At 51.9% G+C, this 19176-nt stretch overlaps 2 protein-coding genes across 6 annotated transcripts in view; one reads left to right on the top strand and one right to left on the bottom strand.

Moving 5' to 3' along the window:
• Positions 1-1354: 1354 nt before the first annotated feature.
• AWAT2 (acyl-CoA wax alcohol acyltransferase 2) lies at positions 1355-10875 on the top strand. Its single transcript, XM_035028630.1, has 7 exons — positions 1355-1439; positions 8155-8265; positions 8653-8723; positions 8968-9172; positions 9417-9591; positions 10141-10340; positions 10558-10875. The coding sequence occupies exons 1-7, from the start codon at positions 1355-1357 to the stop codon at positions 10710-10712; spliced, it is 1002 nt and encodes a 333-aa protein (XP_034884521.1). The 3' UTR covers positions 10713-10875.
• Positions 10876-11930: 1055 nt separating this feature from the next.
• EDA (ectodysplasin A) overlaps positions 11931-19176 on the bottom strand; it is a 416826-nt gene continuing 409580 nt past the window's right edge. The window contains exons 7-8 of one of the 5 annotated variants that reach the window (XM_035028688.1): positions 17854-17984; positions 11931-16039 (exon numbers count right to left, since the gene is read on the bottom strand). In XM_035028688.1, coding sequence (XP_034884579.1) covers positions 15788-16039; positions 17854-17984 — 383 coding nt within the window. In that variant the 3' untranslated portion in view covers positions 11931-15787. Of the gene's footprint in view, positions 16040-16973; positions 17318-17853; positions 17985-19176 lie in introns of those variants that run through there. The other 4 variants (XM_035028689.1, XM_035028690.1, XM_035028691.1 and 1 more) reach the window with 4 other exon arrangements.

Here is a 19176-nt window from a genome sequence, read left to right as displayed (position 1 = left end):
CAGGGAAGGGGGGGAGGAGAAAGGGAGCACAAGCAGGGGGAGTGGCAGGGAGAGGGAGAGGGAGAAGTAGGCTCCCTGCCGAGGAAAGAACCCGATGTGGGACTTGATCCCAGGACCCCGGGATCATGACCCGAGCCAAAGGCAGACGCTTAACCGCCTGAGCCACCCAGACGTCCCTTAAATTAAGTTTTAATATTGACTTTGAGGCACCTTTGTTGGCCAAATTCTATTTTAAAAATATTTCAAACCTACAGAATAGTTGAAAGAATTGACCAGTAGACACCCACCACTTAGATTGTACAAATAATGTTTTGCTACATTTGATTTATTGTACATCTATCTATCCATATATTTCTCTGTCCCCCCATCAATACATCTTATATGCATGTCAGAGTAAATTGTAGCCATCAGCATCCTTTTCCCCTAAATACTTCAGCATTAAGGAGAATTTCATATTTGTTTGCTTTTTAGGTAAAATTGACATGTAGAGAAATGCGTACATCTTAAGTATACTCTTGCTGAGCTTTGACAAATGAGTTTTTGACCTGTGTAACTCAAAGCTCTGTCAGGATGGAGAACATCGTCATCACCCCCCAAATTTCCATCATGCCCCTTCCTAGTCAATTCGTTAGCACGGGCAACTGCCACTCTGATTTTTTTCACAATAGATTATTTTTTTGCCTGTTCTGGAATTTCAAGTACACAGAATAATTTGATAGGTACTCACATTTATTTATTCATTCAACAACAAAAAATTATGCAGCACCTACCCTGCGCTCGTAGACCTATATCTGATGTCTGTTCATGGGGAGAAATGAGTTCTCTGCGACTGACCAAATGACCAAAGGTATTTCTAGGCATGGCCTCTGGCCTCCTCTCTCCTCCCCTGCAATCGGATTGTCAATGGGAGAACCCCCACACAGCTGGGCCTCATACACAGAAATGCAGGCCACTCGGTGGTAGGGCGCTCTGGGCTCCTCGCTGCCCGCCTCTCTCCCCCGTCTACTCTGGCTCTGGAGATCCCTCATCAGCCCCAAGCCCCTCCCACTCACTTCCCACACCAGAGCTTCATCCACGTTTCTCTACACATGTGAGCCAGGGGGTGTCCCAATCTCGGCCCAGGCTGCACCTAAGTGGGTAAAAGTGCAGGTGAGAAGACAGCTGGAAGGAGCTGGGCAAGCAGAGGCGGCGTGTGTCCCTGCCATCAAGTGCAGGGGTGGGGGTGGAGGGTGGAGACTAACTGGGGGCTGGAGAAGAAAGCATGAAGAGAGGAAACCTCAAAGGCTCCTGCGCAACAGGGGCTGGGAAGCCAAAGGAGCAGCACTTACCTGGAGACCCTGAGACCCTGAGCATGATGCTCTTGCCCTCCAAGAAGGACCTTAAGATTGCCCTGGAGGTTTTTGCTGTTTTCCAGTGGCCCTTGAGTATGTCTATTATCGGTGAGTCTTCAGCTTTCCGTAGGGTGACCACCTGCTATGGTATGCCCGGGACTGAGGGGTTTTAGGGTTGAGCAGGGTTTTGAATGCCAAGACCTGGGTTGTTCCAGGCAAATCCGGAGGACTGGTCACCTCAGCCTCTCACCTGACTTGCCTGGGAATGGTACTCGTGAATCTCTGAGTGCAGTACACGAGGGTATGTGTGTGCACACATGGGTGTGTGCCTATGCAGGGGTGCATCTGAGTGTGTGCAAGCAAGCCTTGATGCAAATGTGTATGGTGAGCCCTCCTGGGTCTACACTGGGGCATGCAGGGCATGTTTGAGGAAGATGGGGAGCAGTTCCATTGAGGCTACCCAAGGAAAAGGACTTAGCTACAGCCTCATGCACTTGAACAGGCCATCCATGGGGGAGAGTTGCCTGGTGGCAGCCGGAGGCTCTGAAAGCTCATTGCCCAGAGCAGTTCATCCATTTCCCCCCACTGTCTACACCACAAACACTTTGTGAAAGTTACATATCCACTGGACGCTGCGTTCTGGGTGCTGAAGCAAAGCAGCCCTGTGTGTGGGGGGGGGGGGGGGGGGGAGGCTGGAAAAAAAATTCTCGTTTGTCAGGTGGTCTAGGTGAGGACAAGCTGGAGGCAAGGGTATGAACCAAAGGACCTTGTTAAGATATCTGGGAAGGGATATCTTAACTAGAGGGGAGGGGGGTGGGGGGATGGGTTAGCCCGGTGATGGGTATTAAGGAGGGCACGTATTGAATGGAGCACTGGGTGTTATACGCAAACAATGAATCATGGAACACTACATCAAAAACTAATGATGTAACGTATGGTGATTAACATAACATAATAAAATTTTAAAAATGCAAAAAAAAAAGATATCTGGGAAGAAAGAATGCAGGTAGGTCTTGGGAGTCTGGAGCTTGCCAGTGAATAGGGAGACTGGGCTAGAAGACAGGGGATGGGAGGCTCAGAGACCTGCTTGGAATGGGCACCAGGACCCCTCTGTGCCGAAAAGAGCAGTGTTAACCTAGGAATGATTAGCAGTCAGAGCTGGAAGAGACCAGCAGAAAGGAATTCATATGTATTAGGTACTTTGTACCAGGTATTTTCACACCTATTATTTCCTTGTAGGCTCCTGCCAGCCTTATGAGGTAGAAGCTATCATTATGCATAATAATATATACTAATAGCTACACACACATAATAAGCACGAACACTCATAACATTAGCTAACATTAATTGCACCCTTTTCTCGTGTCAGGCACTGTTCTGAGCCCCTTGTGTGGCTAATAACCTCCATTTGTACAGATGAGGGCGCTGAGGTGCATGAGGCGTTAAGTGGTCTGTCCAAGATCACACAGTTGAGGAAGCAGAGGAGCTGGCCTGGGAGTTGAACCCACAAGGACACGATTCCAGCCCATGAATCTTGCATCAGCTCATTCACTGCTGCTCCTCGAGGCTGGGTCTGGACACGTCCCTGGAGCACATGCTAAGCCAGAGGCATGCTCTAATTTGTAATTGCCTCATTTTAAATTTCTGTTAACTGCCCATTCTTGACCTTTGCCCATTTTTCTCCCAAATGAGTTGACTCTTGAAGGGCACATAGGAAGTAGGTGAGGAAGGAGGAGTGTTCAGGGCAGAGAGTGGTAACCCGCGACAAGGCTAGGATGAGGGAGAGCATAAAGCATTCAAGGAGCTGCCGGTGGCTAAGTGGGAATAGGGCAAGAGGCCCAGAACTGATGCTCAACACTCATCGAAAAAATGAATAAGAGACAGGAGAAAGAGAACGCTGGAGAAGCAGACAGGGGACAATTGTGCAGGGAACCGTCAACTAAGGACAAGAGTTCGGACTTTTTCCTGAGGGCCATGAGGAGCCGTGATAGGGTTTGGCACAGGGCGACAGCTTCAGGTTTGAGTTTTCAAGAGATCACTCTCGCTCTGTATAGCGCACCGGTTATAGGAAGAGGCCATTGCAATCATCCGGGTGAGAGAAGTGATTTGGACCAGACCAGTAGTAACTGGGATGCAGACAAGAGGGGAGAAAAGGGGAGATTGGAAAAATTGGAATAGAATTAATACAGCTTGATGATCAGAAGACATGAGCGAGAGAAATGGAAGAGGCAAGACGGGGGGCTTAGGGCCTGATGTGAGCTGGCAGAGGAGGCTGAAGGAGGAGAGTGGCCGGAAGGAACAGGAGTACAGGGAGAAAACCGTCCCAGGGAGCCCTTCATTAGAGTCCGACTGTGGGGCGTACAGAGAGGTAGTGCGGAGCAGGCAGAAGGGCTCTAGGCCTGGGCCTCAGGAGATGGGGGTTCCAGTTCCCCCCTCCTCTTGCCAGCTCACGCGGGCCAGGTGGAGCAAATGGTGCCTTGGAGCCTTCCCAGCTCTTCACCCTGTGCATGGAATCCTATCTCTTTGGACCCTGAAGGCCTAGAGAGGAGACCCTCACACCAAGTCTGTGAGGAAGAGAAGGCAGACAGATATTGACAGTGTGAATCCCAGTTGGCAGATGAAGTTCAGCGACTTGTCTGAGCTCACACTCATGGGACATGGCGGATCCGGGCCTCATCTCACTGCCCGGGCACTCTGCCCGAGGCCACACTGCCCCGCAAGATGTCCCCAACACTGTCTGGGTTGAGCAAAGCCTCGGGGAAACAGGGAGGTCTCTTCTGGACTAGACCCATGCCTCTCTTTTTTTTCTCAAAAAAGTCCAATAGTCTTATAAGGAGCACATCAAAAGGCTAAAACGGCTGGCCTTAGATCTGTTCCCTAGAGGCAGCCTCTTTCAACTTTGTTAGCTCTTTCTTCTGGTATTCATCTCCAGGGGTCTACATTTTACTACTTAAAATTTCCTACAGATTACTATAGTATTTCTGATTGAACAACTTTAGACGTTGTCACTGACTTCCTGGTATGGAAGATGAGAAATTGGCTCTACGCACTGTTGCTGGATCTTTCCTCTTCCTCCATCCTCCCGAGATTGTGATAGCACAGGTTTTGGTTCAATGCCTATGACTAGGAATATCCCTAGCAGAGCCATTTGGTGTACTGAGAGCATGCTTCCTCGCTTGTTGCAACTTTCTATTTTCCCTGGAACTCATAGTCGCCTCGTTTTAAATTTCTTTTGTTATTTATTAGATATCTATTGACTACGAATTCATCTTCAAACTCTCCACAGACACAGTAACCTCTCCATATGTGTGAACACATCAGGAACCTATGGGGAGGCATGGGTACTGGAGCCCAGCATTCTCCTGTTACGCAACATGGTCTTCTTATGCATCTCTCTCACTTCCAGGTCCCTGAGGCATCATGGGTGCACAGTTTAAGAAGGTGCTCGCTCTCCTGGTTGTGCAAGTGTTGCGTCAGGACTTGCTTGACCCCGGGAGTGTTTTCTTAAATTTTGTGTCCTAGGCACCTGGCTTGCTTCACCCTAGCCCTGGCCCTGGTCACTTCCTTCCTTCGTTGGCTCTTTTTGCTCCTCCTGGATCCCATGCCTTCCTCTGTCTTGGTTGACTCCCTTATCTTGATGGAGCACATCCTCCAGTAGTTTCCTGAGAAAGAGACATGGGAGACAAACCATCTGAGACCGTATGTCTGAGATTGTCTTTATTCTCCTTTCGTGCTTGATTAATAATTTGGCTGCATACAGAGTATCTTAGGTGTCTGTGTCTAGTGTTAAGTGTCTGAGGCTAGAGTCTCTCTGGCTCCATTTTGCAGAGAGTAGTCCTCCCATCATCCAACTGTGTAAGGGAGGGAAGGAGACCTGGAGCTCTAACTTCCTCTTTGGTAGACTTTCAGTCAAGCCCCGTGCCTCACACTGCTTTTGTGTCACACCTGCTGGCTCGAGATTCTGAGTCTTTCCCAGATTTTCCAGCACAAACAGGCTTTGCTCTTGTGGCCATTCTCCTGGCGGGTGACCAGATTTCAATTTTCTTTGTTTGAAGTCAGTTACTCCCTCCTTCATCTACTTTCCAGCATGCAGACATTTTGCTGGTGTCTCTCATCCACTGTTGTGGGTATCTCTCGAATTCCTTTTCTCATTGCAGAGCTGTATCTTTTAAAACACTCTTAGGGTCAATGTTTATAGCAGCAATGTCCACAATAGCCAAACTGTGGAAAGAGCCAAGATGTCCATCGACAGATGAATGGATAAAGAACAGGTGGTATATATATACAATGGAATATTATGCAGCCATCAAAAGGAATGAGATCTTGCCATTTGCAACGATGTGGATGGAACTGGAGAGTGTTATGCTGAGCGAAATAAGTCAATCAGAGAAAGACATGTATCATATGACCTCACTGATATGAGGAATTCTTAATCTCAGGAAACAAACTGAGGGTTGCTGGAGTGGTGGGGGGTGGGAGGGATGGGGTGGCTGGGTGATAGACATTGGGGAGGGTATGTGCTATGGTGAGCGCTGTGAATTGTGCAAGACTGTTGAATCACAGATCTGTACCTCTGAAACAAATAATACAATATATGTTAAAAAAAAAGAAGAAGATAGCAGGAGGGGAAGAATGAAGGGGGGGAAATTGGAGGGGGAGACGAACCATGAGAGACGATGGACTCTGAAAAACAAACTGAGGGTTGTAGAGGGGAGGGGGGTGGGAGGATGGGTTAGCATGGTGATGGGTATTAAAGAGGGCACGTTATGCATGGAGCACTGGGTGTTATACACAAACAATGAATCATGGAATGCTACATCAAAAACTAATGATGTAATGTATGGTGATTAACATAATAAAAAATTAAAAAAATAATAAAACACTCAGGGTAATTTTCATGAGGCCTTGGCAAGCAGTCAAGATAAAAAACAAAAAAACTGTGTCTAGTCTGCCATGCTCAATTAGAAGTGTGTCCTGTCTTTTCTAGCCTTTGCTTTTTTTATTGTGATTTTTAAAAAAATTTTATTATGTTACTATGTTAGTCACCATACAATACATCATTAGTTTTTGATGTGGTGATCCACGATCCATTGTTTTCGTATAACACCCAGTGCTCCATGCAGTGCGTGCCCTCCTTAATACCCATCACTGGGCTAACCAATCCCCCCACCCCCCTCCCCTCTAAAACCCTGTTTCTCAGAGTCCATAGTCTCTCATGGTTCATCTCTCCCTCCAGTTCCGCCGCCCTCATTTTTCCCTTCCTTCTCCTAGTGTCCTTCATGCTATTCCTTATGTTCCACAAATAAGTGAAACCATATGATAATTGACTTTCTCTGCTTCACTTATTTCACTTAGCATAATCTCCTCCAGTCCCATCCGTGTTGATGTAAAAGTTGGGTATTCATCCTTTCTGATGGCTGAGTAATATTCCATTGTATATATGGACCACATCTTCTTTATCCATTCATCTGTTGAAGGGCATCTTGGCTCTTTCCACAGTTTGGCTATTGGGGACATTGCTGCTATGAACATTGGGGTGCATATGGCCCTTCTTTTCACTACATCTGTGTCTTTGGGGTAAATACCCAGTAGTGCAATTGCTGGGTCATAGGGTAGCTCTATTTTTAAATTTTTGAGACACCCCCACACTGTTTTCCAGAGTGGCTGTACCAACTTGCATTCCCACCAACAGTGTAAGAGGGTTCCCCTTTCTCCACAACCTCTCCAACATTTGTTGTTTCTTTCCCTGTCCATTTTTGCCATTCTAACTGGTGTAAGGTGGTATCTCAATGTGGTTTTGATTTGGATTTCCCTGATGGCTAATGATGATGAACATTTTTTCATGTGTTTGTTAGCCATTTGTATGTCTTCTTCAGAGAAGTGTCTTTTCATCTCTTCTGCCCACTTTTTGACTTGATTATTTGTTTTTTGGGTGTTGAGTTTGAGAAGTTCTTTATAGATCTTGGATACCAGCCCTTTATCTGTAGTGTCATTTGCAAATATCTTCTCCCATTCTATGGGTTGCCTCTTTGTTTGGTTGACTATTTCCTTTGCTGTGCCTAAGCTTTTTATCTTGATGAAGTCCCAAAAGTTCATTTTTGCTTTTGTTTCACTAGCTTTTGGAGATGTATCTTGAAAGAAGTTGCTGTGGGTCTAGCCTTTGCTTTTACCCACTTTCTCTCACGCGGTCTTATTCACAGCTGTTTTAAAAACGGAGTCCGGTCATAATTCTGAGTGGGTGTGGCTTCCGAGGACTTGTCTCCATGAAGTCTGTCCTAACTACTCTACCCTACAGCACTCCTATCTTACCGGAGCCTAACACAGCCCAGTACCTTATTGGGTCCCAGCTTGCATTGTCTTTTGTCTCTCAATTGCCAACTTGTGCGCTCCCAGCCTGGCTGAAGTTGGGTCTTCTCTTTCTCTGGTATTCCCTCCACTGATGCCTCACAGAGAAGATCTGGAGAGGAAAATGTGAGGCAGACGAAAACCGTTCCTGCCTCTGTCTTTCCTGGACTCCCAGCCTCCGATGGTTAGATCGGAGCGGTCCATCGGTGGCTCCCTGCCATGGAGCACAGCCCAGAGCAGGGCCAGAGCAGGTCCTGGGGAGCAGAGGGCTTACTGCATGGGGCACAGCTGCCTTCCAGATCCGAAACAGGGCCCCCAGGACAGAGAGGATATGGAGGACTGGGAACAGGTGCTAGGGTGATGAAGTGAGAGTGGTTCGGTGAGAGTGTGTGTAACCTTGGGGTGGAGAGCCCCCAGAGGGAGGGAAAGTATGGAGGACTGTTCACAATTCATTAACTCTGGGCTGGGCTCCCTCCAGTAATCACCGTAGTCTTTGTCAACCTCTACCTGGTGCTGTTCACGCCCTACTGGCCTGTCACTGTGCTCATCCTCACCTGGCTGGCTTTCGACTGGAAGACCCCCCAGCGAGGTAAGGGCCCCTCTGGGGCTGTGTTGCGACTGGCCACATGCTCTTTTCTCTCTTCTTCTGATAGTCCTGAGAGGTTCTGGCTAATTCCCAGGCAGCCCTTTAGCCTGTCCCTCCGTCCCTGGGTTAGAGAAGCTGGGGGAAGGGGTCTTTTCAAAGTGCTGCAAAGGCCCAGATCAGAACTGGAGTGGGTGAGGGGAAAAGCAGCTAGTAAAGCAGCAAGCTAGGCCTGTCCTAAATTGGCCCTGATGTGACATCGCTCATCCCGGTTGTCACTTACAAGGCCAGGCAACAGCAGGGGGTGAGGGGCCACCCTGTGGCTGGCCAAAAGGGGCTCTGAAGAAGATGGTGGGGGTGGGCAAAACGTGGCTGCCTTGGCTCTGTTTTCAGGTGGCCGCCGGATAGCCTGTGTGAGGAGATGGTGCATATGGAAACACTACTGTGATTACTTTCCTCTCAAGGTGAGTAGGCCCAGGTCCCCCTACTTGGGTCCTGGGCCCAGCCCCAACTCTGGTGCCAGCAGTTGGGCCAGGGTGGAGGTTGGGGGCATCATTCCCATCGAGACCCATGTGAATGATGCTCCATGTTGCTGTGTGGTACCCAACTGCCTCACAGGACATAGCAGCCCTTCCCTTTCCGGTCTCTCGCCGGAAGAGGAGTACTCCTCCTTGCCTGTACCCCTCCTGACTCCACTCTCCTCCACAGCTTTTGAAGACTCATGATATCTCCCCCAATCACAACTACATCCTCGTGTGCCACCCTCATGGGCTTTTTTCCCACTCATTCTTTGGCCACTTTGCCACAGACTCCTCAGGCTTCTGCAAGATCTTTCCCGGTATCACTCCTTATGTTCTCACACTGGGAGTCTTATTCTGGGTGCCGCTTCTCAGAGATTATATCATGTCTTCAGGTGAGTTGGCCCCTAAGACATAAAGCCAAAGGAAACATGGCTCCCCGAGGGAGAAGTGTTGGGGGAATGGGAGAGAGCAAGGCCAACTCGGTGGTCCTGTCTGGTCTTAGAAAGCTACCTTAGGCTCACCCGCCTGACATGAGGCTCTCCCCTCCTTTGAAGAGGTAGGGAGGAAAGTTAGGAGGTTTGGAAAGTGGCCAATGAGCTTTTGGTGTTTTCTGTACCGCCCCCCGCTCCCGACCAGGGATCTGCTCTGTGAGTCAAGCCTCCATGGACTTTCTGCTCACACATAAAGGCACTGGCAACATGCTGATTGTGGTGGTTGGTGGCCTGGCTGAGTGCAGATACAGCCTGCCAGGCTCTACCACCCTGGTCTTGAAGAATCGGACTGGCTTTGTACGCGTGGCCCTTCATCATGGGTAAGGACGGCTCTGGTCCAGAATGGGGAGAGGGGCTCCGAAAGCCCAGCATGGAAGGAGTAAGGGATTTTGAGGAAATGATACCTAAAAAGGGAGGTGGAAACCTGCTTCTGTGTTGGAGTAGAGACTGGGCCGGGTCCTCGAGGCATTTCTGCTTATGAGGAGAGGCTAGAGGGCCAGCCCTCGGCTCTTCTTTCTCACCCTAGCGTCTCGTCTGGGCCAGTCCCTCTATAAAAGGCCACAGGCTGCAAGCTCATGTCAGAGAGAACCAAAACTGCTGTGGGGATAAAGGGAAGAAAGTGAAATGAAATGGCCCTTGGGTCTCCTCTTCCAGTGTTTCAGACCCGTGGGTTCACAGGAGGGTCTGGGACTTGCTTCCTTTAGCTTGCTGCTACTTTGCCCCCACAGGCAGCCTGGGGTAGACAGCGGGGCCCTCACACTTAGCCTGGATCTAGGCCCAGCTAAGTCACGGGCCGAGAAGCCTATAGGCAGACCCAGGGGCCGCTGGTAGCACATCCGGCCATCGAAGGATATGCCTTTCCTCTGCAGAGTTCCTCTAATCCCTGCCTATGCCTTTGGGGAGACAGACCTCTACAATCAGTACATTTTCACTCCTGGGGGCTTGGTGAATCGCTTCCAGAAGTGGATGCAGCGTATGGTACACATCTACCCTTGTGCTTTCTATGGGCGTGGCTTCACGGAGAACTCATGGGGCCTACTGCCCTATGCCCGGCCCATAACCACGGTTGGTGAGTGAGCCTGTCCACTGGGAGCCACGTCTAGGATATAGGATCCAGTTCTGGGGCTGGACCTTGGCTCTGGCCGTGTCCAGAGGCAGAGAGGTGGACTAGGATGAGGGGCATGGTGGGGGGAAGGGCGGGGAGACCCTGGGCTTGAGGGCTGAGGCCCATTCTGAGGAGTGAGCTGTTCTGATGCTTTTCCCTTCTTCTCTGTCTCCCGTCGCAGTCGGGAAGCCGCTACCACTGCCCAAGATTGAGAACCCGAGCCAGGAGACGGTGGCTAAGTACCACGCACTCTATATCGACGCCCTACGCAAACTCTATGACCAGCATAAGACCAAATATGGCATCTCAGAGACCCAGGAACTGGTGCTCACTTGACAGACATCACCAGCAGCTTCTCGGCCTGGCTGGAAGGTGTAAAGAACCTGTGAAACAGGAGGACCAGTGTCCCATGTGGGCCTCCTGCTCCTGATTTGGCGAGTCCTCAATATGAGGAGGCTGTCCTCTAGGCCCCTCTTCTTCCTTCATCTCTCGCTGCCTTCCAGCTCTTCTCTGCCTTTACCTTGGGGCTACAAGGGAAACAGCCCCAAAAGGCAGGGAAAGCCCTAGGCGAGAGGTATCTTGAAGTCTCCCTCACGCACAGCCACTCAGCATCAGTACTGAGGAAATAAACAAAATAATATAGCTCCTCTTCTGATACTGCTTGTGGTCCAACTCATTGGTTTTAAGGGCCTAGGATCCCTGTTCATGGCTTTGCTTCTCTAGCTCTAACAGTCCCATCTCCTGGCATCGAGGCTCCTGCTGGCTTGGGAGTTCAGGCTCCACCGCCTTCAAGCCATGTGACATGGGACAATCTGTCACCTCTGAGCCTGAGCTTCCTCACCTGTAACACGGGACCCAGAATCCCTCCCCTGCTTACCTCAGAGGCTACTGGGAAGGCCAATGATACTGAATGTGATTGACCTTTGTACATTGGACAGCTACCCCAAATCCTCCTCCTCCAGTCACTTTGCCCACTTCCTATCCTTGAGCAGACTCTGCCCTCAATTTCACGGCATCTCTATGTTTAAAAGAAAGTGTACAGTGTAAGATCTTGTCAGCAGCTCTTTGAACATTGAAGTAGCCTTTCTATAGTTGGGTGACCTTGGGTGAGCTACTTAAACTTCCCGAGCATTGGTCTCCTCGTCTGCAAAATGGGATGATACATCATGGGGAGCTGGAGGCTGCATCTTCCCAAGCTGTTAGGGGCTCAGGCCTGAAATGTCTGTTATGGATGCTGCAGCGTCAGGCTGAGGGAACCTCCATGCTGTGTCTCTGCCTTGGGACAGCAATTCTTTCCTGCAGGACCTCTAGCTTACTGGACAGGCAGTGACAAGAAAAGACCTAAGGTGACAGGGATGGGGGCGTGTGTGGTCTGGGACACAGACAGGATGTGGGAGGTTCTGACAGGAACTTCAGACCTCCTTCTTTTGGTTGCCCCCTCTGAGATGGGTGCCTTGGCCCTTCCCCTAGCTGACGTGTGGCCACACTTGCCAAGAAGCACCTGGCACACAGGAAGCGCTTAAGTCGATTTCGAGAATGGGGGGAGGAAAAAAGCTTTATTTGCAAAGAACAAACCATTAATTTACATAAACTTACATCCCAGTTTATATACATTATATATAGTTTATATACATAGTATCTCACACTGGATGCCGACCCCCCAAAGCAGCACGGGGCCTGCTCCAGGCCATTCTCACCACAAAGCCAGCCCCCCACCCCAGGTGAAAGTTTTTTGAATCAAGAAATGGCACACCCGAGTCCCCTTAGAGAGAGCCCCAACAGGAGTTAAGAGGAACAATCTGCTTCCTTCTTTGTGCTCACTGCGGCCTAGGGGAGCCTCTCTGTGGGCAGGGAGGAAGGCTGAGGCAATGCTGGCTAGCCTCGGGACTTCCTGGTATTGGGCCAGCCCAGAGACTTCCAGTCCAGAGACCAGGGCAGGGAGAATGCCTGGGGGGGGGGGCGGGGGGGGCGGGCGGGAGAGAGTTCTGATGGTGGCTGCAGCAACTCTTTCCCCTGCCTGGCAGGGCTCCTGAAAGGGGCCAAGCACTTCCAGCCTTGAGTTTGGGGGTAGAAGAAAGGAGGGGTCTGTGCAGGACAGAGACAGCTCCAACTCCCTCACTCCTTTGAGTCTGCAGGTCAGGGCTCATTCACCTTGGCCAGGTCACCTTCCATATCTGGGCCTCTGGGTCTCGCTCTAAAGGTCCCTGACTCTATTTGCATCCACCGGAAGTTACATAAAACACACGGACTTGCCCGGGGATCCAAGTCTCTGTTCGCCTCCAGGGTTCCTAGCCCTTTCCTGCTTAGGCAAAGGAATTTCGCTCAGGATGGATGAGTGGGGACAGAAGGCAAAGACGACATTTCCCAAGGAACCAGGAGCTGAGCAGCCCCCAACGAATGCCTTTTATGCCGGCCTTGGCTGTTGAAGCCCAAGCAGTTGGCCAAGGCCCCCACCATGCCATTCTCCTTCAAACCTCTGCCATCTGCTTGCTCACAGATGTACTCATCCCATTCTCCACGCTAGCCCTGGTCCTCTGGTGAACTCACAGCAGCGCCATTCCAGACCATATATCTATTCCCACATCCTCTCGCTAGTAAATTGCTTCACCCCAGCTGTCTGTTGCTTCCTTCCTCACCTCCTTCCCTCTAGCTCCTTTTGAGGGTTCACAATGAATACAGGGTCCTCTGCAAAACCTAGCCCCTCCATAATCCCCTCCATAGCTGGACCTCAGGATGGGTGTCAGAATGTCCTTTAGGGGTACAATTAGGAAGCCTCCTCCTCCCCTCTCCTCACATCTGGCTTTAGAGCCAGGCCTCTCTCTCGGGCCTTTCCTCCATCAGGAGACATCCTGGTAGAGCAAGGCTCTCTGTGGGATGGTAGAAAGAGCCAAGGAGTCACTTAGTAGCTGTGGGAAGTGGACCAGCTCCCGTGATCTGTCTGTAGGGCAACAAGCGGAGGCCCTTGCCCGCAGCAGGGGCTCCTTACACGACGGGTGGGTGGAAGAGCATAAGGGATACAGTTCTGTGGGTACTGGAGGCCTGCTGCTTCGACGTGGTGCCAAGACGATTCTGACCACAGGAGCTGTTTCCCAAAGAAATGTCCTACTCTTTTTGCTACAAAGCCCCCGGCAGCCAAAAGAACATCAAGGAGTTACCACCAAGGAACGAAAATGCATGTGTCTGGGTTTCTCTCTGGGATGCTGAAGGATTTGGGGTCCCTATTCCCATTTTTATTGGTTCTCTCTAGACCGCACATTCAACACAATGCTGCAGCATAATGGAATGGCTTCGGAGGCAGACCTGGCTGAAGCCCCAGGCCTGTGGCTTAAACTGGTTGGGATCAGGGTGAGGCAGCCCCTAAGGGTCAGAGGCTTGCCCCCACAGTCTGGAGTCCACCTTTGCTTTCTCTTGCCTGCTGCCCCGGAAACCCCACGTTAGTGCAAGAAACAAAGCAAAGCACTTCACCTCTCGGAGCCTTGTCTACACAATGGGGTTCATAGCATCCTCAAAGGAGATAATGAGAGAGAAAGTACTGTCCAAACCTGAAGGAGAGGATCCCTTTAGTTCTCGCTACAACTGAGGACTATCTAAGGTACTTTCCAGAAGCCTGGGCCAGATGCATGCTTCAAGTTTACCCCACCTGGGGTTGCAAGGCTGTCATCAGCAGCCAGACGATGGCGGCATAGCCCACCCCCACTGGCCCAGACCCACCAAGGGCCGAGCATTACAGTTGTTTGGAAACGGAAGGTACAGTGGAGAAATGAACACCTGTCCTTGGTGGATTTCAGCTGCCCGAAGGGACTTACCCCACCTCCTCCAAAGGAAAGTCACTTCAGGAGTGACAGTAGCACAAGGTCCAACATTGGCCTTCCCCAGCTTTGAGCGAGACCCAGCATCCAGAAACCAGGCTGGCCCCTGGCAATGAGCGATAAGGCCCTCGAACGGTCCCACTGTATGACCCAGTGGGGAACTTGGGGTCGGGGGGTGGGGTGGGTAAGGTGTTTTTGGACCTGGCTACAGGGCAGAGCCTTGCCCGATGCCTAGCTGCTGGGCTTCTCTTGAGCCTGGATTCAGGCGATCGGCACTGGGATCTCTGGTGACTCCGCTATGGCTTTCCGAAGCGAGAGTGAAGAAAGGTGGGTCAGTAGGGCATCGGCTGCTGTCCTTTTGGATAGGGCCTAGGCTAATGACCCTTTGGGTCACAGCAAACTTGAGGAAAAAAACCCACCGTCCTATCCCACTTCTTGCCCTTTTGGGGTCAGGCAGAAAAGTTCTGCCTTGCTAATGCCCCAGGGGCAGGCTGCGGTTTGGGAATATTCGTAGGCTCTCGTGGAAGCTGCCTCAATATTCGAATTTGAAGGGACTCCCGGAGGTCATCCAGTCCAACCCTTTGCCCCCAGACACAACTCGACTAGATGAATATTTGTGTTGCTTAATAAACGGAAAAGTCTCTTTGCGCCCAGGTCATCGAAAGAGTATCCCAGACTCACATAAGCACAGGTCCCAGGTAAGGCGCCTGTCTTAGACAGAGGTAGGCTCTGTGGCGAAAGAAGACAGGAGTTCTGGTCAGGCTGGGAAAGGGGGCAATTGGAAGGGGACCCAGAGATTTTTCTGAGTGTGGAACACGGCTGTAAACAAAGTGAAAGGCACGTGGCCCCAAGTATGCCTTCAGGTTCTTGGGCAGGCGGAGGTGTGGCCATTCCCTGCCACTGCTCCGAGAAGGGCAAACCTCCTATCCCCCAAAGCCCAGCAAGCCGACGCGAGGTGGCTCTCAGCCCCAGGGGGAAGAGCACCCCCCGGCCCCGACCCTCCGGCAGGCTGCAGTGCAGGGCAGCAAGAAGCCTTCCACTACCGAGGATGCCTGCTTGGCAGGTTTCTCCCTGGGTCTCTGCCACCAGCACCCGCCTTTCCCCTCCCCGCCCCTCTGCGTAGGCTTCACCACTCCCCTCCCGCCCTACTCTTGCCCCCCAGCCCTACCCAAGAGAGGAACGGCAGCCCCTAAGGGTCAGAGGCTTGCCCCCACGGTCTGGAGTCCACCTTTGCTTTCTCTTGCCTGCTGCCCCAGAAACCCCACGTTAGTGCAAGAAACAATCACTCTGACAACAGGGACCTTGAGGTTGAAGAGTTGAGCCATAAGCCAGTTGACACACGGAGCCAAGGAAGAAGGTCCTGCTTCCTGCAAACTCTGGGGCTCCATCAAACGTCCTGTGAACTCAAGGTCATTCTGGAAAGTCAAGCGGGCCTCATCATCCTGGAGTCCCTGGGGACTAAATAGCCCTGGGGTATTGATCTCTGTGGCTGCGACACCCATAACACCTCGCTCCACAGCAGCACTGAGAGGTTCTGGGAGTCCCGGCTCCCAACCCTGGGGCAGGGGCGCGGGCAGGGACAGAAACGGGGCGGGGGGGAATCTAGGATGCAGGGGCCTCGCCCAGCCTGATGGCCCCAAAGAAGGTGGTGTGCTTGCTCATATTGATAGAGATGTCGGCATGCACCATCTTCACGGCAATCTTCTGCCGGGCTTTGAGCAGGCAGACCCCCGCGGTGTAGCAAGTGTTGTAGTTGGTCTTGCCCGTCTCGATGCTGCGGGTACATTGCAGGAAGGGCTTCTCGTCCACCACCACCTCATAGCTGGCAAAGTCGGTGAAGTTGATGTAATAGACCTGGGGTGAGAGGCAACAAGAAGGGATTGGGGGAGAGAGGAAGGGGAGGGTGGGGCCCTTCCCTGCGGCGGACAGACAGGACCTTCTCAGATGAGCTGCCCGCACACCTTGTGAAGGGGGGCAGTGCCACCTGAGGGCGTGTGAGTTGGTCAGCAGGAAAGGCAAGATGATGGGCTGATCCGCTGCGCTTCCCCCACTCCGTGGGGCTCAGGGGGCTGAGCAAATCTCTTTCCAATAGCACGCCAGTTGTCAGCTCTGTGAGGGCAGGAACCAGGCCTTTCTCCCTCTGGTAGCTCTCCCAGCCCCTCCCCTGCCTTCCGCCCCACTCGGCCCGGCCCCCCGCAAGAGGCACGGTGCTCTGCACACAGTAGGGGCTCAATCAGTGCTACAGACAAATGGATACTTCCCGTGCCATGCCCCAAGGACTATTTGTGGCTGACCTTGGAAGTTGCTGATTCCCCAGAGAGGGCACGGTAACAACTTGCCATTTCTTCAGCTCTTTAGGGCCGGCCACTCAGCTTGCAGCTTGCCCTCCCCTGTGACTCAATTTCTCTCCCTGATTTTTACGGTGCCCCTTGGCCCTCTGATGATTAAGGAAACAGATCTGGAGAGACGGAGTGCTATCCACCAGAGATAAGCTAAAGAATTTGGAAGGACAAAACCCAGGCCCCTGACTTTGTGGCCAGAGGGAAGTGCCAACCCATACTCAGTGGCCTGGTTTCAAGGGGGATTTTCCCAGTTTTCACGGTGTTCAAGGCCTGAGGCCACTTCCAATCTATTCTGGGCCCAGAAAATACCCCACCCCAAGGTTTGATTCCCTACTCCCCCCTCCCCAAAAAAAGGACCTTAGGAGAAATGGTCTATAGGACAATGGGATTATACCCATGTCCCCCACCCCCCCATAGGTCATCCTAAATCACTTTATGAAAGGTTGCTCCTCCATAGGCTTTTCGGGAGGGAGTGGTGTATTCAGGTGCCATATGATTTCTTGCATCAGGACCCAAGCTGTGCCAGGATGCCTGGTGGGCTGAGTGAATGCTTGTTAATCCACCTTCTCTGGCCACTCTCCCGTGAGACCCTTCTGTTGGCTACGCAGTCCTTCTGTCCATCCGCTTGCTTGCTGCCCACCCCACAGAAGCCCCAACCTCAGGGTTTGTCTAACCTCTAGCTCTGAGGAGCCACCCCAGTGGAGGCAAACAACAGGGGCGGGAGTGGATGGGCAGACCTGGGGAGCAGGCGCGGGGGCAGGACAAGGACAGAAACCCAGGGCCAAAAGGGCTGGGAGCATGGTGGCAGGATGGAGGAGGGAATGACAGAGACACAGAAAGGTGGACAAGCAAACAGGAGAAAGAGGAAGGGAAGACCGTCAAAAATGGTTTTGAGGTGGAGAGAAAGCCTGCAGGAGCACTATTTAGCGTGAAGCTAGCGGTGTGGGGGGAAGGGGTGCTCAGCAGCCCTGCAACCGACCCTCCAAGGATATATACTGACACAGAGATGGAGTTTGGCAGTAGAACCAAACAACTCATTGGGGAAACAGGGGCCTGGGGCCCAGCAGGAGGATATCAGATGGCAGGGTGTGGGAGGGGCCCCTTTGCCGTTTTTCAAGGATAACTGGCTGTCGGGGGGGACCCCAACCCAAAAAGGCCCTTCTCTCTTTCCTCCTTTCAACTCCCTCCCAGCATAGTGCCCCCACCCCAGTCCCCCTAGAAAGCGGGAAATTAGCAGGTCTTGGCTGGCTCCACAGTGCCCCTATGTGGCCTGCACCGGACCTGCATTCTGGATATAAGAAGAGTTAGGCCTGAGACCGTACTCACTTCTACCTGACTATAGATGAAGTAGGTGCCGTCCACCAGTACCTCCAGCTCCCCGCTGCGGGGATGTAGCTTAAACACCTTGGGGTTCATGGTGATGCGAGACCAGTCATTGAGCACTCCACCTGAAAGATCTCAGTATGAGAGAAGGGCAGTCACTCAGTACATGTCAGAATAATCTGGGCAATAGAAACAAGAGACATCGAGCAGCATCCCCTCCACCCCATCCCTATCCCAGTGCGAAGTGGAGAGCCCCGGAGGCCAAGCTTTAAGAAGAGCATTTGGGAGCAGAGAAAGCGTTCTGTGTGTCGAGCAGTTGCCAGGCCTGCCTCAGGCCCCTGGGGTCCACTTGTCTGTCTCCCTCTCTCCTTTCCTGACCTCTCCATCTGGTAGGGTCTTTAACCAACACCTTCTAGCTGGAGTTGGGGGTGAGGGCAGGAAGAGAGTGGGCATGCTGCCCTATTTTCATTGTTGTTCTGGGGCTTGCGCAGGCATAATTCAGACACTGAGTGGCAGGCTAGGTCTTATTATTTCATTCTATCTCTCTAGCCATAGCTCTTGAAACCGTCCCCCGTGTCTCAGGTTCGTGGGTTTTGTCCTTCTTCTTTCAAGATTCCTTTTTACAGTTCCTTCATGCCCACTCCTTTCTGGAAGGCTTCCCTGCCTCCCCCCCGTCCCCCTAGGAAACCATTCAGCCCAAGGAATCGTCTACCCGGAGAACCTTAGGGATCAGGGGTGAGTCAGACTTCACGGCAGCTGGAATGAGTGGCCACCAGGACTAAGGCCCCATAGGAGAGGGGGATCTTTACGAGAGTGAGGGATAGACCACCAAGCAGAACTGGAGCCAGCCCAGGGGCTGGCAAGGGTGTCTGGGGGCCGAGGCACCTCTGGTAAAGCACCTGTCAGCCCAACCCCATTGGGGGCACAGGGGGAGTCCTACCACCTTTGCTGGACAGTGAGAGCCAGTATGTGAAGGTGGAGGAAAAGCTTCCCTTTCAATCCTGCAGAAAGAGGGATGTTCCTTCCTACCACTGGAGGAGAGAGTCCAAGCCCTGGGGGCCTTCTCCCCTCAAAACCCTCCATGCTCCACCCAAGAAATTATGTTGTGAATGTCCATCTTTGGCTAGTCTCAGGAGGCCTGCCTCTCGGAGGTGTGAGGAAACTGGCCTTCTGGAATAGGTGGTCATCGTCCCTTGAGGTGATAGTGGGTGGGGACAGGAGTTAGGAAGAGATGCCCTGGCTCAGCCCCTCCAAGTGACTGCTCTGTCCCCCTCCCTTCTGTGTTTGGTGCAACTAAAGATCAGCATAAACTACTCTTGGAGATTG

The sequence above is a fragment of the Mirounga leonina genome, unplaced genomic scaffold, assembly GCF_011800145.1.
Source record: "Mirounga leonina isolate KUSES-001 unplaced genomic scaffold, KU_Mleo_1.0 Mir_204, whole genome shotgun sequence".
NCBI classification, from domain to species: domain Eukaryota; kingdom Metazoa; phylum Chordata; class Mammalia; order Carnivora; family Phocidae; genus Mirounga; species Mirounga leonina.
The sequence above is the reverse complement of the archived record's forward strand: the minus strand, read 5'-3'. Positions and strand labels throughout refer to the sequence as shown.